Raw genomic sequence first — 26216 nt, 5'->3', positions numbered from 1 at the left:
CCCAATTCTCCTCTGCCCCCCATACTTGGTGCTTATGCCCTGCTATTGAGGGACCTGTAGGGGGACCTGCCTGGTCTGGACCCACCTGTCTTGGTCTCCTGCTCCAGGGCTGGGCAGGGAGCTCAGACCACTGTGCATTCTGCAGATCAGCCCATTGCCTGAGGCAACAGAGAGCTTCTCAGTAAGCAAGGATCAAGTATATACCCATCTATATTGGCTTCAGCTGGCTCTTACCTGTGAGTGCCACCTACTGACCTGGAAATTTAATTGCATGACACAATAGAAAATCTGCTGACAAGTGTACAGCACTAGGGATCTTGATAAACTTCCTGAGACCTCCACCATCCTGGCCCCACAAGATGTAGTAAGCCTACTCCCACGCCCAGTACATCAGTAATACAACCAGCATTTGAGAAAACTACCATTCAAAGGCTAACTGTAACCAGGGAACTTAATACAGACTCTTTGCCACTGAAAGCACCCAGAACTAAAGCCAAAAGACCCTACAGAACATATATTATAGACACCTCCTGAAGGGGAGAAAAAATCACATCGAAATGAAAGGAAATTCAAAAAATAAGGAGAGATGGCTTATCTAGATGAGAAGCAACCAGAGAAACAACTCTGAAACTATGAAAAAAGTGTGTTACAATGCCTCAGAAGGATCACATTAACTCTCCAGCAGTAGATTCTAACCAAAATTAAAATCTTTGAAATATAAGAGAAAGAATTCAGAATGTTTTGGTTTTAAAGAAACTCAGTGAGATCCAAGAGAAAGTTGAAAATGCACACAAATCAGAAAAACAGTTTGGGATATGAAAGGAGATATCATGAAAAATAAACCCAAACATATATTGGAAATGAAAAATTCATTGAAGGAATTACAAAACATAGTTGAAAGCTCTAATGCTAGTCTAGAGAAAGTAGAATAAAGAATTTCAGAGCGGGAAGACAGGTCTTTTGAATTAACCCAGTCAGATGAACATAAGGGAAAAAAGAAGTAAAGTAAGTGAACAAAGGCCAGGTGTGGTACCTCATGCCTATACTCCCAACACTTTGGGAGGCCGAGGCGGATAGATCACTTGAGGGTCAGGAGTTCAAGACCAGCCTGGCCAACATGGTGAAACCCCATCTCTACTAAAAATACAAAAAAATTAGCAGAGCTTCGTGGTATGTGACTGTAGTCCCAGCTACTTGGGAGGCTGAGGCAGGAGAATCGCTTGATTCCAGGAAGTGGAGGTTGTGGTGAGCCAAGATCGTGCCACTACACTCCACACTGGGCGACAGAGTGAAACTCCATCTCAAAAGAAAAAAGAAAAGTGAAAAAGTCTTGGAGAAATATGGGATTGTATAAAGCATCCAAACTTACAGGTTATAGGTATTCTAGAGAAGAAAAAGTAAAAAGTGTAGAAAAGCTATTTCAGGGAGAATTAGGAAAAACTTCCCTAGTCTGGGAAGAGATTTAGACATCCAGATACAAGCTCAGAGAACTCCTGAGAGATACATTGCAAGAAGAACCTCATCTAAGGATATAGTCATCAGACTGTTCAAAGTCAGTGTGAAGGAAAAAATTCTAAGAGTAGCAAGAAAGAGGGAATTACCTATAAAGGAAATCCCATCAAACTAAACACTGAACTTCTCAGCAGAATCCCTACAAGCCAGCTGGAAGAGATTGGGGGCCTATTTTTAGTGGCCTTAAGGAAAAAATTACCAGCCAAGAATTTATTTTGTTTGTTTTTTGGGCAGGGTCTCAGTCTACTACCCAAACCTGGAGTACAGTGGCGTGATCACAGCTCACCACAGCCTTTACTTCCCAGGCTCAAGTGATCCTCTTGCTCAGCCTCCCAAGTAGCTGGGACTACAAGCACATGCCACCATGCCCAGCTAATTTTCTAGTATTTTTAGGAGAGACAGGGGTTTGCCATGTTGCTCAAGCTGATCTTAAACTCCTGAACTGAAACAGTCCGCCCGCCTTGGCCTCTCAACATACTGGGATTATAGGTGTGAGCCACCATGCACAACCACCGGCCAATAATTTTATATCCTGCCAAAAAATAAGCTTTGTAAATGAAGGAGAAATAAAGTCTTTCCCAGACAAACACATGTGAATGGAATTCATCATCACTATACTGATCATATAAGAAATGCTGAAAGGAGTTCTAAACATGTTAACGAAAGGACAGTACTTGCCATCATAAAAGTACAAAGCTCACAGAGTCTGTAAAGCAGTTATATAGTTGAAACTCCAAGGCAACTAACAACACTGTGACAAGAACAAAACCTCACATATCTATATCTCTGTCTCTGTCTATCTATTTTTTTTTTTTTTGAGACATAGTCTTGCTCCATCGCCCAGGCTGGAGTGTAGTGGCACCATCTTGGCTCACTGCAACCTCTGCCTCCCAGGTACAAGTGATGCTCCTGCCTCAGCCTCCCGAGTGGCTGGGACTACAGGTGTGTGCCACCACACCCGACTAATTTTGTATTTTTAGTAGAGACAGGAATTCACCATACTGGCCAGGCAGGTCTCAAACTCCTGACCTTGTGATCCGCCCACCTGGGCCTCCCAAAGTGCTGGGATTACAGGCGTGAGCCACCGTGCCTGGCCTATATATATATATATTTTAAGATGGAGTCTTGCTGTCTTGCCCAGGTTGGAGTGCAGTGGCATGGTCTTGGCTCACTGCAACCTCTGCCACCTGGATCCAAGCAATTCTCCTGCCTTAGCCTCCCAAGTAGCTGGGATTACAGGCATGTACCACCACACCTGGCTAACTTTTGTATTTTTTAGTAGAGGTGAGGTTTTGCCATGTTGGCCAGGCTGATCTCGAGCTCCTGACCTCAAGTAATCCGCCCACTTTGGCCTCTTAAAGGGCTGGGATTATGGGCATGAACCACAACACATAGCCACGTATCAATATTAACCTTGAATGTAAATGGCCTAAATGCTCCACTTAAAACATACTGAGTGGCAAATGAAATTAAAAAAAAAAAAGACCCAACCAGCTGCTGCCAGCAAGAGACCCCACACACACTGGTTAAAGACAGCTACAGACTCAAACTAAGGGGGTGAAAAACGGTTTATCATACAAATAAATGGAAAACAGAAGCCAGCAGTAGTATACATTCTCGTATCAGATAAACTTCAGACTGTAATAGTAAAAAAAAAAAAAAAAGACAAGAGCATTATATAATGATAAAGGGTTTGATACAAGAAGGAGATTTAACTATCCTGAATACATGTGCACCCCACACCAGACCACCCAGATTCATAAATACTACTAGGCCAAAGCAAACAGAATGATGGCAATACAATAACAGTGGAGGACATCAGCACCTCACTGACATCACCATTCAGATCAAAGAGGCAGAAAGTCAAAAAAGAAATTCTGGACTTAAACTATAGACCAAATGGACCTAATAGACATTTACAGAACATACATTAATCTTATCTGCACGTGGAACGTTCTCCAAAATTGACCATATGCTTGGCCATTAAACTAAGTCTCAGTACATTCCAAAATACTGAAATCAGATCAAGTATCTTTTTGGAGCACAGTGGAATAAAATTAGAAATCAAATACCAAGAGGAACTCTTAAAACTATTCAAGTAGATGGAAACTAAACAGCATGCTCCTGAATGAACTTTGGGTAAACAATGCAATTAAGGCAGAAATTGAAAAAAATTTTGAAATAAATGAAAACGGAGGCACAGCATACCAAAACCTCTGGGATATCAGTGCTAAGAGGAAAGTTTATAGCATTAAATGCCCACGTTAAAAAGATAGGAAGATCTCGAGCTACCACCATACATCAAGGAACTGGAAAAATAACAAACCAAACAAAAAGCTAGCAGAAGAAAAAGAGCAAAGAGCAGAGCAGAGCTAAATGAGGCAAAAAAATGACACAAAGGATAAGTGAAACAAAAAGTTGCTTCTTTGAAAGGATACACAAAATTGACAGACTGCTAGCTAAGTTAACCAAGAAAAGTTAAGTTTTAAATACAAGCAGAAATGATAAAGACAACATTACACCTGACACCACAGAAATACAAAAGATCATCAGAGACTGCTGTGAACATTTATGTACTCATAAACTAGAAAAAGCTAGGGGAAATGGACAAATTCCTGGAAACATACGACCTCCCAAGACTGAACCAGGAAGAAATGTGAATCCTGAACAGACCAATAACAAGTAACAAAATTCTATCAGTAGTAAAGGAAAACTGTATTAGTCTGTTCTCATGCTGATATAAAGAACTGCCTGAGACTGGGTAATTTATAAAGGAAAGAGGTGTAGTTGACTCAGTTCCACAGGGCTGGGGAAGCCTCAGAAAACATACAATCATGGCAGAAGGGGAAGCAGACTTGTTCTTCACATGGCGGCAGGAAGTAGAAGTGCTGAGCAAAGCGGAGGGAAGCCCCTCGTAAAATCATCAAATCTCGTTAGAACTCACTATCAAGAGAGCAGTATGAGGGTAACTGCCCCCATGATTCAATTACCTGCCACTGGATCCTCCCACGACACATGGGAATTAAGGGAACTACAAGATGAGATTTGGGTAGGGACACAGCCAAACCTATCACCTTCTAACAGCAAAAAAGGCCAGGACCAGATAGATTTATAGCTGAATTTTGCCAGACATATAAAGAAAAGTTGGTATTTAGGAAAGAATACTGAAACAATTTCAGAAAATTGAGGAGGAGTAATTCCTTTCTAACTCATTCTACAAAACCAGTATCAAAGTCAGGCGAGGACACTAGATACCAAAGTCAGGTGAGGACACTAGGTACCAGTCAGGCACGGACACAACCAGAAAAGAAAACCACAGGCCAATATCCCTAATGAACATAGGTGCAAAAATCCTCAACAAATACTGAATCCAACAGCACATCAAAAAGATTATATATCTTGATCAAGTGGGTTTTATTCCAGGAATGCAAGAATGTTGAAGCGTATGCAAATCAATGAACGTGATTCACCACGTAAATAGAACCAAACCCCAAAAACCATATGATTATCTCCATAGATGCAGAAAAGGCATTTGATAAAATCCAACATTGCCTCATAACAACCCTCAATAAACTAGGCACTGGAGGTACATACCTTAAAATAATAAGAGCCATATATGAGAAACCTACAGACAACATCATGTTGAAGGGGAGAAGTTGAAAACATTCTCTTTAAGAACAGGAGCAAAACAAGGGTGTCCACTCTTATCACTCTTCTTCAACCTAGTGCTGGAAATCCTAGCCAGAGCAATTAGGCAAGAGAAAGAAATAAAAGGCATCCAAATTGAAAAAGAGGAAGTTTGCTGGTAACAGGACTGTATACCTAGAAAACTCTTAAAGACTCCTAGACTTTTTATTAAAGTTTCAGAATGCAAAATCAATGTACAACAATCAGTAGCATTTCTATACAATAATGTTCAAGCTGATAACCAAATCAAGAACCCAATCCCATTTACGGTAGACACACCCACCCACCTACACACCCCCCCCCCCACATCCCTAGGAATACATTTAACCAAGGAGGTGAAAGATCTTTACAAGGAGAACTACAAAACACCAATGGAAGAAATTGCAGATGACACAAGCAAATGGCAAAACATCTTGTGCTGATGGATTGGAAGAATCAGTATCATGAAAATGAGCATACTACCCAAAGCAATCTACAGATTCAATGAAGTTCTTCTCAAATTACCAACATCATTTTTCACAGAATTAGAAAAACAGCACTAAAGTTCATATGGAATCAAAAAAGTCCTCAGCCAAAGCAATCCTAAGCAAAAGGAACAAATTCAGAGGCATCCGCTTGCCTGACTTCAAGTTATACTACAAGGCTGTAGTAAGTAAAGCAGCACGATAGTGGTTCAAAAATATGCATAGAGATCAGTGAAACAGAATAGGGAGCCTAGAAATAAAGCCACATACCTACAACCAACTGATCTTTGACAAAGTTGATGAAAATAAACAGTGGAGAAAGGACATTAACACCCTATTCAATAAATGGTGCTGGGATGTTGGCTAGCCATATGTAAAAGAATGAAACTGGACCCTTGTGTCTCACCATGTACAAAAATTAACTCAGGCTGAATGGATTAAAGACTTGAACATAAGACCTTAAACTATAAAAGTCCTAGAAGAAAACTTAGGAAGAACTCTTGGATGTTGGCCTAGGCAAATAATTTATGATGAAGACAAGAATAGACCAATGAGACTTAATTAAACTAAAAGCTTCTTCACAGCAGAAGAAATAGCAGATTATTAAGCAGCCTATAGAATGGGAGAAAATATTTGCAAATGATTACTTTCACAAAGGATGAACACCCAGAATCTACATGGAACTCTAATAATGAGGAAAAAACAACTTCTTTTAAAAACTAAGCGGAGGACATGAGACATTTCTTGAAGAAATACAATTGCCAACAAACACATGAAAAAAATGCTCAACATTACTAATCATCAGAGAAATGCAAATTAAAATCACAGTGAGATACCATCTTACACCCGTCAGAATTGCTGTTAAAAAGCCAAAAAATAACAGATGTTGGTGTGGTTGTGGAGAAAAGACAATGCTTATACACTGCTGATGGGAACGTAAATTAGTTCAACCTCTGTGGAAAACTATGGAGATGTCGCAAAGAACTAAAAATAGAACTACTTTTTGATCTAGCAGATACACTACTGGGGGTATCTGCCCAAAATAAAATAAATCACTATATAAAAAAGACACCTGACCCAGTGCGGTGGCTTATGCCTGTAATCCCAGCACTTTGGGAGGCCAAGGCAGCAGATCACCTGAGGTCAAGAGTTCAAGACCAGCCTGGCCAACATCGTGAAACCCTATCTCTACTAAAAATAGAAAAATCACTCAGATGAGGTGGCGCACACCTGTAATCCCAGCTAATCGGGAGGTTGAGGCAGGAGAATCGCTTGAACCTGATAGGCAGAAGTTGCAGTGAGCCGAGATTGTGCCACTGCATTCTAGCCTGGGGGACAGAGTAAGACCCTGTCTCATACACACACACAAAAATGACACCTGTAGTCATGTTCAACACTATTCATAATAGCAAAGTCATGGAAGCAACCTAACTGTCCACCAGCAGTTGACTGAATAAAAAAAATGTGGTATGCAGATACCGTGGAATACTTTGTAGCATAAAAAAAGAATGAAATCATGTCCTTTTCAGCAACATGGATGGAGTTGGAGGTCATTATACTAAGTGAAATAACTCGGAAACAAAATCAAATACCGCATGTTCTCACTTATAAGTGGAAGCTAAATAATGAGTATGCATGTACATAAAGATGGAAATAATAGACACTGAAGACTCCACCGGGGGGAGGGTAGGAGGAGGATGAGGGTTGAAAAATTACATGTTGGGTATAATGTTCACTGTTTGGATTGTGGGTACAATAGAAGCCCAGTCTCCACTAATATGCAATATACCCGTGTAACAAATGTATGTTTTCCCCCCGAATCTAAAGTTTAAAAAAAGCTTTGCTTGGTTGCAGGAAAACTAACTCTGGATACATCAAGCAGAAAAGAAAAAGAATTTATGGGATGAATTTAGAAAACGGTTGTATTTTACAGAATAAAAGGATAGTTTAGTCTCTTGAAATGGAACTAGGAATTGATGAAATTCTCTTAGAAACCTAGGCATTGTACTGACCCTTCTCTGTTGAGTTTCTCTGAATCTAATTTATTTCTTCATATCTCCAGGCAACTTTCTTTGCTTTTCTGACACATAACCATTCTATCACTAAAGTTCATGGCTGCTGCTGCTGCTTCTTTTTTTTTGAGACCAAGTTTCGCTCTTGTTGCCCAGGCTGGAGTGCAATGGCGTGATCTCTGCTCACTGCAGCCTCTGCCTCCCTGGTTCAAGCAATTCTCATGCCTCAACCTCCCAAGTAACTGGGATCACAGGCGCCTGCCACCACACCTGGATAATTTTTTTTTTTTGTATTTTTAGTAGAGATGGGATTTCGCCATGTTAGCCAGGCTGGTCTCGAACTCCTGATATCAGGTGATCCGCCCGCCTTGGCTTCACAAAGTGCTGGGATTACAGACGTGAGCCATCGCGCCCAGCCTCAAGTTCATGGCTTCTTCATTCAGGAGAGCAGCCCAAACTGTTTCACTTCTAATCCTAAATCTTGGGGGAGAAAATTCAGGTAAACAGCTTGGATCAGGTATCACCGTTGGTTCAGATTCTTTAATTTTTTCCTGTATTACTGGTACAGGCAAGTTGTAGTACAACATTCAGAGCCATGGGGATGGAGGCACCTCTGAGAAAGGGCATTGGTATGAGCTAGGCAAAACACTACAGACAGTGCTTGAGACAAAGCAGCACGTATCCACTTTTGGTTGAGGAAGGATTTCAAGAGAGGATAATTTTAGAATTCCTTATGGTCATTGGGTATTGAATGGGAGACTTGATTCCCAGCTTTATGTTGGAACATCCAGAGTATCCTTAGAATTGTGGTATTTGGAATTGGACTTCTACCTCAATTCTGTTCAATCTGACAAATATGTATTGAATACTTACGTCCTTACTAGTGTTCAAGAGTCCACAAAAGCAGCAAAAGAAAAGGAAAACAAAAAGAGTATTCCACTCCATACTAGTGCTTACTTGAGAGCCTGATGTATAGGTGTTTGGCTGGGTCTCTTTTGAAGGTTAGGGGTCTGAATGGGGCTTTTAGTATGGGCATCCATTTCTTCACAGTTTTCTTAACACCTTCCCAGTCCCTCACATATATTTGGAGCTTGCAAAATGATATATCAGCTATGTTAAAAAGCACAAAGCATGGAGTTATGGAAAGACGAGACTGTTTGAGTAAACAGAGGCTGAGAAAAAGATAATGCTTCTTAGTATAGTGCAAGATAGGTCTATAGATAATTCAAGAAATAGAAAACCAAGAGAAGCTCATGAGACTTGATTGGAAGCCATATGAAATGGAGATACTCATTCATGCTTTACCTCACAACACAGTTTTTTTTTGCTATTGATATCAAGAAGAACCCAGTATGCTTGAAATAAATTCAGGAAGGAGGATTATTATTATTGCTTTTCAAATTTTTTAAGACATTTTAGTGGGTTTGGAATAGTATCTCATTGCTGTTTTAGTTTGCATTTACCTGATAATTAGTGATGTTGAGCATCTTTCATGTGTTTATTGGGGTTTGTATGTCCTTGTTTAAATTTTTTGTACATTTTAAAACTGGGTAGTTTGTCTTCTAATTATTGAGTTATATGAGTTCTCTAAATATTCTGAATACACTTTTTTTTTGTTAGAGCAAGAAAGTTTTAAATTTTGGTAACATCCGACTTACCAATTTTTTCTTTCATTGTTCAAGCCGAGAAATATTTACACATTCCTAATCACAGATATTTGTTTGTCTCTTTCTATGTCCAAGCTGAGAAATCTTTACTTACTCCAAATCACAAATGCTTGTTTTTTATTTTATTTTATTTTTGGAGACAGAGTCTCACTCTGTCACCCAGGCTGGAGTACAGTGGTGTGATCTTGGCTCACTGCAGCCTCCACCTTCCAGGCTCAAGCAATCCTCTTGTCTCAGCCTCCTGAGTAGCTGGGACTACAGGTGCCCACCACCACACCTGGCTAATTTTTGTATTTTTTTTTGTAGAAATGGATTTCACCATGTTGCCCAGGCTGTTCTCAACTTCCTGAGCTCAAGCAATCTGCCCACCTTAGCCTCCCAAAGTGCTGGGATTACAGGTGTGAGCCACCATGCCGAGTCCACAAATACTTGTTTTTTAAAAACAGCTTTACTGAGATGTAATTGACATAGTACATTTTCATAAGTCTGACAAATATATACACACATAAATCATCACCACATCAATGTGGTGAACATACCTGTCATTCTCAAAAGTTGCCAAAAGTGCTTCTGTGAAGTTCTTCCCTGCTGTCCCTCTGTCTGCAAGGTATCTACTGATCTGCTTTTCTGTTCCTTATTATATATTTGCATTTTCTAGATTTTTATATAAATGGAATCATACAATATGTATTCTTATTTTTGTCTGGCTTTTGTTTAATTATTTTGAGATTTATCCGTGTTGCTGCATGCATCAGCAGTTCATTTCTTTTTATTCCATTGGATATATTCTCAACAGTTTGTTTATTCATTCACCTGTTGATGGATATTTGGATTGTTTTCAGTTTTTGGCTATTACAAATAAAAATGCTATGAACATTTGTGTACACATCTTTGTATAGAAATATGATTTATTTTGGGTAAATACCTGGGGGTGAAATGACTGCCATATTGTAGGTATGTGTTTAAGAAACTGCCAAGCTGTTGTCCTTAAAGCGGTTGTGCCTTTTTAAACTCCTGCCAGCAGTGTGTAAGAGTTCCATTTGCTCCATATTCTTGTGAACATTTAGTATGGTCAGTCTTTTAATTAGCCTTTTTGGTAGGTGTGGTGATATCTCAGTGTAGTTTTAATTTGCATTTCCCTAATAATTAATGATGTTGATCATCTTGTCTTATGAATCCTTTTTCTTTGCAACCCCTCCTTAGGGTTCTGTTTCTTGGCCTTACATCCCTATTCTCAGGGTCCCATCCGCTGGCTCCGCTCCTGCCTTTCCTCCCACCAGTGTCGGGATCCTGAGCCCGCTCCTGTCCTGCTGGCCCCATCCGGCTCCTGCCCTCAGCTCCTCTGAATCTTTGCTGTATTTTATTTGTTGAACTATCTGTTTAAGTCTTTTGCCCTTTAAAAAAATGAGTTTTCTTATCTCATTTAGTTTTGCGAGATCTTTATATTTCCTGGATACAAGTCCTGTTGGTTCATTCCCTCCACCCCCAGTGAGGTAGATCTTGCTCTGTTGCCCAGGCTGGAGTACAGGATTGTGATCATAGCTCACTGCAGCCTCAAACTCCTGGGCTCCAGCGATCTTCCTGCCTTGATTAAACAGACAGACAGACAAAAGAAACAAAAAAAAATTTTTTTTCTTTACAGATGAGTTCTTGTGATGTTGCCCAGGCTGGTGTTAAACTCCTGGCCTCAAGTGATCCTCCTGCCTTGGCCTCCCAAAATGCTGGGATTACAGATGTGAGCCCTGTAATTTGTAGGGCTAAGCCCTGCACAAGTCCTTTTTAAGATATATGCTTTGCAAATGGTTTCTGCCAGTCTGTGGCTTGCCTTTTTCATTCTCCTAACACTGTCTTTGAAGAACAAAAGTTTTAAATTTTGATAAAGTCCGGTTTATTAGTTGTTTCATGAATTGTGATTGTTTTTGGTGTCATATCTAAGAAATATTTGCCTAACCAGATTTTCTCTTATGATTTCTTCAAAAGTTTTATAGATTTAGCTTTTACATCTAGGTTTGTTGTTCATTTTTAAGATTTTTATATATGATGTGATGTAAAGGTCATTTTTAGTTTTTCTCCCATGCAATCAGTTGTTTCAACATAAATTTTTGAAAAGTCTTTCTTTTCTGCACTGACTTGTCTGGTGCCTTTATCAAAAATCAAGTGACTGTATGTATGTGAGTCTTTTCTTGGACTTTGTTCTATTGATCTATGTCTGTCCTTTCCCCCAAATTTGGTCATTGGCATTTTACAATAAACCTTGAAATCTGACAGTCTTAAGTCCTTTATGCTTTTGAAATTGAGAAAAGAGCCTGATATCTCATATCTGCTTAGTAGAGGGTTGAAAATTAGGGTATTCATATTTACAGATTACCAAATAAAAATTTAAAAGATAGTAAATAACTGTGACTTCTTTGAGCACATGGGGAGGGGATGAGTAGTTCCATCAAGTAAAGATTGTGATGTTTTAAGGAAGAAGTTGCTGTACTTGATAAGAAGAAAAAGATAAAGTCTGTGATAAAGACAGCAAAGTTCAGATGTTTTAAAGTGATGGCAAGGAATAAAAAATAGAAACAGAAAATGTAGGATCTTTTAAAAGGAGCCAGTATAGTAGAATAAAGAAGATAGAATAAGGAAGACTTAGAGTCTAGTAAGTTTGAGCTGCAGCATCTTTACATGTGGATGATTATTAGTGAACATCCCAAATAGTGCTGGGATTTCCATGTAAGTCAGTTATCTTCACACTTTTTCACTCCTTTTCATACCGTGGAATTGTAATGATAATCAGTGTTGATGTTTTATGTAAGCAGATAATGACTGATGCGCTGTTACAGAAGAAGGTCTGTTTGTTTAGGTATTAACTAGTAGTAGGTAACGGTCAGCTGACTTGTGGTAAGATCCATAACCTTAAGGGATTCTAGCTTAACTTATTCCTACTTATTTTTTTGAACTCCTTCAATGAATATGAATTCCTCCAATGAATTGACTGGTGTGTTCCTCTGATTTTCTCTTCTTTGATGACTATTGTTTTAAAGTTCAGAGTTGAGTGAATTTTAACATAGACTTTATCTTTTTCTTCTCCTCTAGCATAGCAACTTCTTCCTTAAAACATCAGAGCCTTTTCTTGATGGAACTACTTGTCTTCTACCATGTGCTCAAGGGAATGTAGTTATTTACTATCTTCTAACATTTTAATTCTAGTTGAATGTATTTTCTTTATTCAGCTTTCTCTCTCTACTTACCCCTTTTTATTTTTCTGTCCATTATTTAATAAAAATTAAAGTGGTTTTGTGTAAGAGATGCAGTCTCATTTTTCTTTGACCCTTAGTGCACTTTAAATTATAACAAGAAATCTAAAGGTAGATAGAACGTATTTATGATCCTCTGAAAATAACTCCAACACAAGTAATCATAATGAGCAGTATGGAAGGTCTGTAATATTTATTATTTCAGACATTTTATATTGTTAAATAGCTTGTGTCAGTCAGATTGCTTATCAGAGAAGACTTATAGGTAATTCAGAGATTTTTTTTTTTTTGGCCTGTTCAGGTGCTGTGCACTTCATGCAAAGCCTGACATTATACGCATGAGCAGGGAAGATTTTTGTCTTTTTAAATCCACAGCATAGAACTGAATTGAATTGTATTTTTATATGTTGTACACTATGGAGACTTTTGACAAAGGGAAAATAAGCAAGGGTGTCTTTTTACAAGTGTTTCTAACAAAATTGATTATAATAATATTTTTCATTTATTGAATGCCTACTATGTGCCAGGCATTCACTGTGTGCTAAATATTCCACATGTATCTTGTCATTTATTCCTCAGAGCACTTCTTTGAGGCTTAGAGGTTTATTTGACTTTTTTAAGGATACATAGTTAATAAGTGGGAGAGTAAGAATTTAAGGCTAGGTATCAGTAACTTCAAAGTCCTCACTCTTTTTGTTATACATAAGAAACACACATGTACATAAATATATATATAAAGAAACATACTCATATATAAATATTGTATATACTATATTAAGACACATGTCTAAATATAAGAAGAGACCAAAAGACTGAAGATTAGTGTTTCTTATTTTTTGTCCCTTAAAAAATTAGTGCTTAAAGAGCTTTTGTTTATGTGGGTTATGTCTGTCAATATTGTGTTACAAATTAAAACTAAGAAAAATTTAAAGTATTCACATAAAAAGTTACAAAGTCTCTGTACTGTACAGCATATAACAAATATAATTGAATTCAGTTCTACATTGTGGATCTTTAACAAACCCTTTGCCAACATAGATAACAAGTTTTATGAAAAGTAACTGTATGTTCCAAAACAAAATTTAGTGAGAAAATTGGCATTACGTTACATTTTTGCAGATCTTTTAAATATCTGACTTAATAGAAGACAGCTGGATTCTCATCTCTCTCTCTCTGCATTTAATCTCTTGTGATATCACACACCACATAGCATCTGAAAAGCTCTACTATATACTTTATGAGAGGATCAGAGTGAGAAAGGCAAATAATATGTTATCATGAAAATAGTTTTGACTCTTCAGACTGCCTGAAGGGTCTCTGGACCACACTTTGAGAACGGCTGATCCGTAGACACCACATATAGCAGCTTAAACGGTTTCTTTAGCATTTTCTGTGCATCATACTTAGCACTAAAAGAGAAGACAGGATCACTTTCCACTATGTTAGCCCTCTGCCAGCATTGATGCCATACTCACTTGTATAGTGCCATGGAAGCAGAAGTTGTGGAGGAAAAAAACTGATGATAGAATATCCAGTAAATGTTGGTTGGTGAGCTGAAGTAGTATGGTTGCAAACAGAGGTCAGCATAAACACTTCAGTGAAACAAAATCAGTGGACATATGTTACTTGAGGGATGTGTGTGTGTGTGTGTATATTCTAAACTAGGTAAAAGAAACATTCTAGAGCAGATTCTGAGTTTTCTTTTGTTTGTTTGTTTGTTTGTTTTTTTGAGACGGAGTCTTGCTCTGTCGCCCAGGCTGGAGTGTAGTGGCCGGATCTAAGCTCACTGCAAGCTCCGCCTCCTGGGTTCACGCCATTCTCCTGCCTCAGCCTCCCGAGTAGCTGGGACTACAGGCGCCCGCCACCTCGCCCGGCTTGTTTTTTGTATTTTTTAGTAGAGACGGGGTTTCACCGTGTTAGCCAGGATGGTCTCGATCTCCTGACCTCATGATCTGGCCGTCTCGGCCTCCCAAAGTTCTGGGATTGCAGGCTTGAGCCACTGCGCCCGGCTGATTCTGAGTTTTTAAATTACAGCTACAAAGATGATGTTGAATGTTCTTATGCGAAAGACTGGTTGTGTTCATCAATCTTTCCAACTACTCAGAGACATAGACATTTTAATAGGGTGAGATTTAAATGCAAAATACAATATTTACTTGATGACAGAATAAACATTTGGTTAATGCCCAACAATCTGTATTTTTTCCTCCCTAAATTGTAAAGTGAAATATTTTGAAGATGAGAACTATACTTATAGCATAAAATATCTTTGACCATATATATGATCCTTAGGTTTGTATTCTAAGTGGAGTTCTATTTTTTTTTTTTTTTTTTTTTTTGTGACAGGGTCTCATTATGTTGCCCAGGGTGAAGTGCGGTGGTGTCATCACAATTCACTGCAGTCTCGACTTCCCTGGGCTTAGGTGATCCTCCCACCTTAGCCTTCTGGGTAGCTGGGACTACAGACACACAGCCCCACACTTGACTAATTTTTTTTGTATTTTTTGTAAAGACGGGGTTTCGCCATGTTGCCCATACTGATCTTGAACTCCTGGGCTCAAGTGATCCGCCCATCTCTGCCTCCCAAAGTGCTGGGATTACAGGTGTGAGCCACCATGCCCGGCCCTAAATGGAATTCTGAGGAAGGCTTTAGATTGTATAAATTCAGAACACAGTTTTATGAATCTAAGATGAAATAATTGTGGAATGATTTGGAGAGACTCTAGAGAAGAGCAATAAACATATTGTGATTCTTAAAACAGATCTTGTGAGAAGAGTTGGAGAAGTTCTGGACTTTTAACTTAAGAGAAGAAGGAACCCAAATAGTGTTACTGTTGTAGAATATGTTACAGTCATTATCAAGAGAACCCTGACCAGTTCTCATTTTCCAAGATGGAATTTATAGAAATTTACTTCTCTGTAGCAAGGGAAATTTAGATTAGCTTGTTAAAACTTTTTTTTTTTTTTTTTTGAGATGGAGTCTCACTCTGTCACCCAGGCTGGAGTGCAGTGGCGGGATCTTGGCTCACTGCAGCCTCCGCCTCCTGGATTCAAGCGATTCTCCTGCCTCAGCCTCCCAAGTAGCTGGGATTACAGGTGCGTGCCACCACTCCTAGCTAATTTTTGTATTTTTTAGTAGAGATGGGGTTTCGCCATGTTGGCCAGGCTGGTCTCAAAACTCCTGACCTTGTGATCTGCCCGCTTTGGCCTCCCAAAGTGTTGGGATTACAGGTGTGAGTCACCGTGCCCGGCCAACTTTTTTTTCTTTTTACCATAATGAATTGTATACCCTAGAACTGATCGAATGTATTGTGAATTTTTCTTCCCTTAGAGATTTTAAGAAATATTGTTGGTCTCCAAAATAATTAATACTAGGACTTGGCTGGGCATGGTGGCTCATGCCTGTAATCCCAGCACTTTGGGAGGCCAAGGCAGGCAGATAACCTGAGGTCAGGAGTTCGAGACCAGCCTGGTTAACATAGTGAAACCCCGTCTCTACTAGAAATAGAAAAATTAGCCGGGCGTGGTGGCACACACCTGTAATCCCAGCTACTCGGGAGTCTGAGGCAGGAGAATTGCTTGAACCCAGGAGGCAGAGGTTGCTGTCAGCTGAGACGTGCCATTGCACTTCAGCCTGGTTGACAAGAGTGAAACTCCACCTCAAAAAAGAAAAAAAGTTTAGGAAACCCTGAAGAGTATGAACTTGATATTAATATTAACTTGATATCAATATGAGCAGTTACTATGTGTTGGAAACTGTTCTCAGTGCTTTATATGTATTAATTCTAATCTTACAACAATCCTTTGGGGTAGGTATTATTTTACCCTCATTTTACAGATGAGGAAACTGAGGCATAAGGAGGTTACTTTACTTGTTCGGGACCACATAGCTGAAGGGAAGAACTTGGATTCCAATCCAAGCAGTCTTGCTCCAGAGCCTCTATTCTTAATCACAAAGCCATGTCTTTTCCTATGTATATGGACATTGACTCTTCTATTTTGCTGAAATTAAACAGAAACTTTGATTTGGGTCATTTATAACTAACTTAGAAAAAAGTAACACCAGCTGTTTTCGTTTGGAAATAGCTTAAGTTATTTATTCATCTACAAACCTAAAAAAAATTATTTTACATTACATGATAATAAAATATAAAGTCAGTCCGTAGTAAATTATTTTATTTCTTTTTAGATTTCTTCCATAGTTGACTCCTTTGTCTACCGAAGCATCCACATACATTTTTCTTCCTATATCTAATACTTATTTTCCCCTTCCTTAAGGGAGACAACCCAGAGATTCTACCATTTACTATATTGGAAAATATAAGATCTCTGGATACAGTCCGTTTCATCAGAGCCGAGGATGACTTCTTGTGGTTTGGAAACCTATAAACCAAAGATGAATTATATGCACTCTACATATCTAGAATACAGTGGTGGAGAAGGAATAGGAAAACAACAATAAAAGGTGTTATTCAGAAAAGAGGATAATGGGAAACTCAGTAGTCCCTAGTCCATATTGATCATAAAATCCTGCTGGATAGGAGTGGCAGAGACTCCCTGGCAGAGTAATAAGTCCTTTTAATCTGCTCTTTGGGAAGATTTTCATTGTCCTTTATGGTCCTTCAAGGAATCTTACCTTGTCCAGTATCCTCAATGGCCACATCTTAGATTGGTATTGATAAAGATGCCCTTTCTGGGAAATGCACAGTTTTTACAGCTCTCTTCATTGATAAGCCTTGGGGAGTATTTTAGAAACTTAAGAGACTTTTGCAGTTTAGGCTCTTTGACCTCTCACTCTCCCATATAGTTACCTTAAAAATTTTAATTTCTAGACTTTTTGCTTCTTCGAGTAATTAGAGCCAAAGGACCTGCCCAGACACTTTTTTTTTTTTTTTTAGTGTGAAGACTGCCATTTGTACCTTGCTTACCTCAGGGATGTCTTGTTTTGGTGCCGTGGAACATCTTTAACCGTCTGGTGAAACATATGCATCATTCTCAGAATGATGTTTCAAAATTCATAAAATACAGGGGTGGGGTAGGGGGAGGGAGGGCATCAGGAGGAATAGCTAATGATGCCAGGCTTAACATAGATGATGGTTTGATCTGTGCAGCAAACCACCATGGTCCACATTTACCTATGCAACAAAGCTGCACATCTTGCAAATGTACCCCTGAACTTACAATAAAAATTGAAGGAAAAAAATCACACAAAAGGTGAAAAATAAAACCAGTTAATTATATCAAAATACAGTTATCAAAATACTAACTTTGTGACATAGTAATATATACTTTTAAAATAACACATTGAACAAAAGATCTAGTGACAAATCTAAGAAAGTCAGTTTTGAAGTAGTTGATGAGTTTAAATAAAAATTTTAGATTTCTGCAACATTTCTCATTGGTTATAGTTGTGATTTTTATTGGTGGCAGAGTTATAGATACTACTAATGTTACTGTGATTTGTTGTCTGCTTTCATAGTTAAAGGAAATGCTAAATTTCAGTCACAAGTTAGTGGAAATGAAGATATTTTCCTTTTCCAAGTTATTTGACCTCTTTTAGCTCCTAAGGGAAAGGTGGCTTTGGTGAGGCCATTTTAAACAATAGTCTGGGTGGAAGGACAACACCTTAACATTACCTTTGTGTGGTAAGGTATCAGTCTTCTCTACTGCTAATGCTGTAGTTTTGTAACTATACTCAGCTACCTCAGTTTGGACTTCAGAAGCACTTGGTTTCTCCAGCCTTGCAAAACTTCAGATTATAGGGCTCTTAGCTGAAATTGCAGGACAAGGGCAGGGAGTACCTATCTTAGCAAATCTGTATTTTCTCTGTCTCTTCTTGTAACTTTAATCAAAGTTTATTTCTCTTTTAGGACTTCACTTTAAATGGCAAGAAAGAGCCAACACATGCCAACATTCTAAATTTTTCCTGCATTTCTCTTTTTGCACTAGCCTCAGTTGGCATATGGCTTGCTTTTCAAATTCCACAGATAACAGTTCGACCAAATTCTTTGTCATCAGCTTTCCAACTGTCAGTATCGGAATTTATTAACTCATTAATTCATCTTTAAGAGAGTGTCCTATTTTAGCTTATGTTACTTGTATCACTACACTGCCATGTCCTAAATTCTCTGTGTTAGGAACTACATTCATTTGCTGATGGAGACTCTTTTATAGTAGTTGAACACATTAAAAGTCTGTAGGGTAGGCAGTCTGGCTGGGATGGCAGCTTCACAATCTACTTCACAAAAAAAAATCAGGGACCCAGACTTTTTCTCTCTGTTTCCATATGCTCAGTATCTGGCTTCCATGTTCAGGATCATCTTATGATCCAAGATGAATGCTAGAGCAATAGTTAATTCTGTCCACACTCCAGAGGGCAGGCAGGGCAAAAGGTACAATACTGTCCTGAATAAAATTGGGATTTATTCCTAAGGTAAAAGTTAAGAACAGTTAATAAGTGGCAGTAGGAGTCTCTGCCATAGCCCCTGCTTCTGATTGCTTTGAGTGCTGAAACACTGTAATAGGAGTGATAGCACATATTGGCCCTAAGAGATGCGTGAGATCAGAATAATTCAAGAATCAGTCCTGTGGTAATTACAAGAATTTCTCCTGAGTTCTAAGTTGCTCAGTTTTTTATGTGCCGCAGGTCTTAAGATGAAATGCCAGGTGCCAGGAATGACGTGGGGAAGATTCAGTAATATTTGGGTCACAACATTGTTACCCTCAGTGTTCTTCGTCCTTTTATTTTCTTTTGTGTCTTACTCTTACCTCCATTTAGGGAGCCAACAATATCTCTACCCATTTGCTCCCCTTTTTGATACTGTTGAAACTTGAAAAACTTTCTGAGGAAGCCTTTGCTACACTTTGGGAATTAGGAAAGTTGCAGAGGGATCATGTGAGTGTCCCTGTTTTCATAAAGTGTGATTCAAACCCCCCATGTTAATGACTCAGTTTTGAGTTGTTATAGCCTGATCCAGATGCTCCTTATCCTTTAATTTTATGAAGAAAAAATTCTGTATGGAACTTCTTTTAAGTAATGGTTACCATCATAGATTTAAGAACTGCAGACAAATTCTTCTCCATGCCTTCCTTTCTCCCACAAGTAACAGTATGTGCTTTTCATCTTACTTCCATGTTCTCATTTTTCTCTGTTCTAGTAGAATGGTTTCTTTTCCTGTGTAATACTGCCTGTCAATCTGCGCTCTGAGTCATACTTTTTTCTGTCTTATCAAGGACTTCAAACCTATGAGTACCCTTACCTTTTGCTGCTTAGTACTGTCACCTCTTTCTTTTAACTTTTGAACTGGTTACGGTCTCATTTGTTTGGGGAGGAGCACACCCATACCTTCATTGGACAGTTTACTATTTCAGTCATGAAAGTTTCTTCTTTCAAAGAGATTAGCGTCTTGTGGGAGAGAGGTAGATAAAGATAATCACAGTTACATATAAATTCTATGATAGGGGTATTTATACTCTGCTTTAGGAATAATAGCTCCTTTAGTTTAGGAGATGGAGGATGGAAAGAGGGGATTGACCAGGCTTCCTGTAGGGGGAGATGTTTGGTCTTGAAGTAGAAACCAGCCAGGCAGACAGAGAAGGAAGGGACATTCCAGAAAAGAAGGCCCTTATTCCTTATCCAGTTACTATGTTATTTTTCAAATAACTTGTACTTGGCACAGTATTAGTTAGCATCAGAAGTACTAATGTATGGTCACTGTCCTTAGTGGTCGGGGGAGAGGAGGTGAGGGTAGAAAGCTTAAGCATATGATTCAACTATGCATGTGAAACCACATGTCAGTTGCCAAACTGAGGTTATAATTGCTCTAAGAATTTAGAGAAGGATTAATGAAAGATTAGTAAAAGCTAAAGTAGTTGAAAATGAGGAATTTAGATTTAGCATAGTAGGAGTAAGGGAGCCATTGAAAGCGTTTAGGTATAATGACATGAAGGCAGTGTTGATAGGTTTCTCTTGGAGTGTATGCATGGACTGGATATGATTAGTAGGGAGGAGTGGTTGAGACATCAGAGTCCAGGAAGCCAGCTAGGAAGCTTTTGGAATGAGGTGAGGTAATGAGGGCCTGACATTTCTTAACCAGATTTCCATAACCAGATTCCTCAGAGCCTCCCGTGCTGTTTTTAAATTTACCACCATCTGTTCTCGTATACAAGTGGACTTTTGTCATCACCATTCCACTAATAAGTTTGTTTGTTTGTTTCTTTTTTTTTTTTTTTTTTTTTTTGAGGCAGGGTCTCGCTTTGTCACCCAGGCTGGATTGCTGTGGTGTACCCTCAGCTCACTGTAACCTTCATCTCCCAGGTTCAAGTGATTCTCCTGCCTCAGCCTCCCGAGTAGCTGGGATTACAGGCGTCTGCCACCACACCCAGCTAATTTTTGTATTTTTAGTAGAGACAGGGTTTTACCATATTGGTCAGACTGGTCTTGAACTCCTGACCTCAAGTGATCTGCCTGCCTTGGCCTCCCAAAGTGTTGGGATTACAGGCGTGAGCTACCGCACCCGGCCTAATAAGTTTGTGTCTAAAGTTACTGGTGATCTGGCCAAATCTAATGATCATCTTTTGTGTTCTCCATGCTTAATGGAGAACCACAATAGCCACCAGCCTAAGTACCAACAATGAAGGCACTTTTTGCTTCACTACCAAGAATGCAGTATATAAAATTTAAGAAATTGCAAACAGAACAGAAGCCCCACTTTTTTAGAGTTTAAATTTGAGATGTTTTTATAGTGTACTTAAAATTTGCTCTTGCAGAACTGATGAATATAAGCACAGTGGAATAATTTTTACACATGATGGCTTTGAAGACTAGGGTCCTTTTTCTTTCCAGTCTATTTAAATCTTCACTTAGCTGAAGTTCTTCAGCTAAGTCAATCTTAACTTAGCTGAAGACTTCGCTAAGTTCTTCTTTCTTTACCCTCAAGGCTTTCGTCCATGTTGTTTTCTCCTTTTCCTGAACCTTCACAGCACCCAGAGCTCAGCTGTGTACTTTTTTTCAGTTCTTTGTTGTGTCTGAACTTCTTTATTGAACTATAAGTTCCTGGAGGACAGGAATTTTACCATACTTCCTATGTGTGTATTTTTATGTTTTACTCTAACATAGCTCTTTATGCATGTATAATTGATGCATTCTTGTTAAATATATAACAGACAGTAAATACCTGTATTACTGAGATTCTCCTAAAGTCTTATTACTGGCACTGGGGGAAGGGAGCAGAAGGCAAAGATGGTTCTCAGTAGGGAGCACCTGCAGTAATAATTATATTCCCATTTGTAATATGCTTTTGTATGAAAATGCATGTAACTGGCTGCTTTGGGAATTTGAACAAAATAAACCTCTACTCCATGGAGACTTGATTGAGGTAAATTGGATGACAGCATGGTATAAAATAGCCAATCTTTATTGAATGAAATGTGAATAATAATATAAGTAACTACTCTTATTACCAATATGAGTAGTTAACATTTGTTAAGTACTTACTACTTGCCTGGCACTGTTCTGAATACTTTACATCAGTGAGGTGGGTACTATTTAAATTATCATCTTCATTTTACAGATGAGATATGTTTAGCAAAACTACCAGATTGGGTATCAGGAGATCTGGGCTCTGGTTTTCGTACTACTGCTAACTACCTGTGTGAAATTGGATGAACCTTAACTTCAGTTTTTCATTAATGAAGGGATTAGTCTCTGATCTCTAGAATACTTTCTCTACTGTTTTGACATTGTGTGATCTCTAAATGATCTTATCTTCTTATTCTACAAGTCCCTATGACTTCTTGCTGGGAACAGACGTTTCTGGTTGAGATTGTAGAGTAGGATAGTAAGTTTTTTTTTTTTTAAGGTCTCTGAAGATGCTATATAGATGAATTTAAAGTTCAGGTTCAGAGGAATGTGTACAATAGAGATGGAGGGAATTTGAGAAAATGAGTAAGGTAAGATTGTGGATCAACGTATCTGAAAATCAAGAGGACTCAATTTACTGGCAGTGCAGATAGAATCCTAATGGTTGTCTTCTGATTTATAATTGCTCTTGCTTAATGTGGTTTACTTTATAGTGTATTAGTGCCCTCCCAAGATATTCCTAGACTAATATTATTAACTAACATTTACTGAGTATTTCTTTTGTGCATGTTTTAACACATTTAATTTTCAAAGTAATATTTTAACCATAGGTACTATTGTTGCATTTTACAGATGAGAAAACTTGGAGGCAGAGGTAATTAACATCTTCACAGTTCTACAGCTTATAACTGTTAGAATCGGTTCTTAGACTCTGGGTCTTCCTCACTCCAAACTCCCTGTTCTTTATTGATTCTCTGTTGCCTCCATGTTGTTCAGAGCCTATGCATAATAATCAAGGTTGCTTTTTGTCAGGAGCCATTTGGAATGAAGGGGCTATATGGGATTTTCATAGCTACTAATGTTTTCTTTTGACTTGAAGTCAAATGAAACCTTTAAGTTTTTTTTGTTGTTGTTGTTCTCCTTTTTTCCTTTATTTTGATATCACTTAGAAATCTTTTCATTCTTCTCTACTTTATTGTCAGTCATTATTCCTGCTTCTTTGATCCCAGAATAGAAGGGCTTATATCCTCTGCCGAAAGTTAACAATTCCAATGTGAAGTGTCAAGCCTTGTTTCTATATTCTTATCTTCAATTCTTAGAGCAGCTTTCTCCCTTTTCTAGAATATGTGTTAACCTGGCATATTTAGTTTTCTTTCTTTGTGTGGTAATGGTCTGAATTTTTCAGCTTTGGAGAGAAATACACTACAGAATTCAGATCACTGGACGTTTGCCCAAGCCTGTCTTTGAGTTTTTAATGCTTCTTTTCTTGCTGACCATTTATGTGAAATAATGCCTTATATTCTGTACTCCCACATCTTCAGTTAATTTTTTTAAACCTGTTCCTTGACTTGTTTTTTAAAAAAAGTAACTCCCTGGTACTGCGTATTTTTCTCTCACTCATCGGTGTCCTTGACTTTGCATTCCTTTTTTCCGTCAACTCCCCCAGCTAGCTTCTCTTTGCTCTTCTTGTATACCCTGCTTTACTCTTCCTACCTCCTACCTGCATAAACTCTACCTTGCTTCCTTTGTGCAGATTCCTGTGCAAGTTTCTCAGTTACTTCTCTGACCTCTTGTCTCCACCTTACTTTCTGGTATTTTGTTTTTATGACTCTCCTAAAATTTGTGTAAAAGAAATGCCAGAGGTACATTTTAAGCTTTTAACGGCTGGTGGTGGTGAGTAAAAGAGTTGGGCTGCAGCTGGGTTTTTCATACCAAGATCCTGTTGCCCTCTTAAAGAAACAGGCAGCAATATTTAGAAAGATTGGCATCGGAACCACTTTGTATGTGTGTGTTGTTCTGTATTTTAAACAATTTTAAAACCAAGTTGTGTTTTGATGAGGAAAAAATTAAGAAAAAAGATTGGAAATGTTGATCCCTTAAATATTTGGTTTGCTCATTAACATACTCAATCTTTTTCCTCCAGATGTAACTCAGGCTTTCCCTCACTTTGGAACTCCTAGATTTGTGAATATTGGATATTTTGAGAAGCAGGGGTTCTTTCCTTGATATTGACTAAGGAGTCTATTTACCTTCAGGATGACATCTGAACTGGAGAGCAGCCTAACATCTATGGACTGGTTACCACAGCTCACCATGAGAGCAGCCATCCAAAAATCTGATGCTACACAAAATGCGCATGGAACAGGAATTTCTAAGAAGAATGCACTCCTTGACCCAAATACAACTCTGGACCAGGAAGAAGTCCAACAGCACAAAGATGGGAAACCTCCATACAGTTATGCCAGCCTCATTACATTTGCAATTAATAGCTCACCCAAAAAGAAAATGACTTTAAGTGAAATTTATCAGTGGATTTGTGATAACTTCCCATATTATAGAGAGGCTGGCAGTGGTTGGAAGGTAAGGATTTTATTTAAATTATTTCTTTTACGAAGTAAGCAATGATAATACTGATTTCTACTGAAAATAAGGCTTTGTGAAGGCTCATGTAATTGATTATGAAATTTTGATCTCTAGTGATTTTTAAGATGTCAAAAAAAAGTTTTTAGCTTAGGTGAATAACTTTATTTTTGGTAGATTATTAGTGTGTTCAGGCTTGATTATGTTATAGTACTGATGTAGCATAAAGTAAAGCAGAGTTAATGTATTCACTGGAAACCATACCTGCAGTTCAGGTGAGTTGACAGTGAGCCTAAAGTGAAAAACAACATAGTGTTGCAGCTAGTACTAACTACATTTATCAGTAAAGAATTTTTTTTTTTTTTTTTTTGAGACAGAGTCTCACTCTGACGCCCCAGGCTGGAGTGCAGTGGCTTGATCTTGGCTCACTGCAAGCTCCGTCTCCTGGGTTCACACCATTCTCCTGCCTCAGCCTCCCGAGTAGCCGGGACTACAGACACCCGCCACCATGCCCGGCAAATTTTTTGTATTTTTAGTAGAGACGGGGTTTCACTGTGTTAGCCAGGATGGTCTAGATCTCCTGATCTCATGATCTGCCCGCCTTGGCCTCCCAAAGTGTTGAGATTACAGGCGTGAGCCACCGCGCCCAGCCGATTTTTTTTTTTTTTTTTAAATTAGAGACAAGGTCTTGCTCTGTTACCCAAGCTCGAGTGCCTGAGCACGCCACTATGGCCAGCTAATTTTTAAATTTTCTGTAGAGATGGGGCCTTGCTCTGTTGCCCATGCTGGTCTTGAACTCCTGGCTTTAAGTGATCCTCCTGCTTTGGCCTGCCAAACTTTTGGGATTACAGGTGTGAGACACTGTGCCTGGCCAAGACTTTTTAAAAAATATTTATCTTGAAAGAATTTTAGATTTTTGCAAGAGTTGCAAAAGCAATACAGAAGGTTCCCATGTGTACTTCGTCAACTTCTTCTAATGTTAACATCTTACATAACCATAGTACAATTTTCAAAACTAAGAAATTGACTGAGCATGGTGGCTTATGCCTGTAATCCCAGCGTGTTGAGAGGTGAAGGCAAGAGGATTGCTTTAGAACAAGAGGTTGAGACCAGCCTGGGCAATATATGTTGCTCATGATTAGATGTTTTCTTAGAATGAGGTATTACATTTTTGGGAAGAATAATACAGATACAGCCTTTTGTGCATAACATATCAGAGGATAGATAATATAAGTATTTCTTAATGGGAATGTTAACTATGATTCTTTGGTTAAGGGGATGTCTGCCAGGTTTCTTCATTATGAAGTTACTATTTATCACTTTGTAAATAATAATATGTTTTGGGGGGATACTTTGAGCATTCGCAAATACAGTAAGTCCTTAACTTTGATAGGTTCTTGGAAACTGTGACTTTAAGCAAAACAACATAAAGTGAGACCAATTTTTTTTCTCATCAACATTATAATGAAATGATGTTATTTGAAGACGTGCTATACTTTTGACTTAACGTTGCAGTTTCCAAGAACCCCATTAGTAGTGCTAAATGAAGACTTACTATACTTTATTTCTTCTTAAACTTTTGTCCGTTAATTTTAGCATTGATTGGTAGGTCATAACTGTAGCAATTATTCCTCTCTCTCCTCCCCTCTCCTCCCTTCCCCTCCCATTCCCTCCCCTACCTTCCCCTCCCC

At 38.5% G+C, this 26216-nt stretch overlaps 1 protein-coding gene across 2 annotated transcripts in view; it reads left to right on the top strand.

Moving 5' to 3' along the window:
* FOXJ3 (forkhead box J3) overlaps positions 1-26216 on the top strand; it is a 147968-nt gene that overhangs the window by 34911 nt on the left and 86841 nt on the right. For both annotated transcript variants that reach the window (XM_025405848.1, XM_025405843.1), the window contains one exon: positions 24201-24525. In XM_025405848.1, coding sequence (XP_025261633.1) covers positions 24201-24525 — 325 coding nt within the window. The remainder of the gene's footprint in view (positions 1-24200; positions 24526-26216) is intronic.

This window comes from Theropithecus gelada, chromosome 1, assembly GCF_003255815.1.
Source record: "Theropithecus gelada isolate Dixy chromosome 1, Tgel_1.0, whole genome shotgun sequence".
Classification (NCBI taxonomy): Eukaryota; Metazoa; Chordata; class Mammalia; order Primates; family Cercopithecidae; genus Theropithecus; species Theropithecus gelada.
This window is presented reverse-complemented; position numbering and strand designations above follow the sequence as displayed.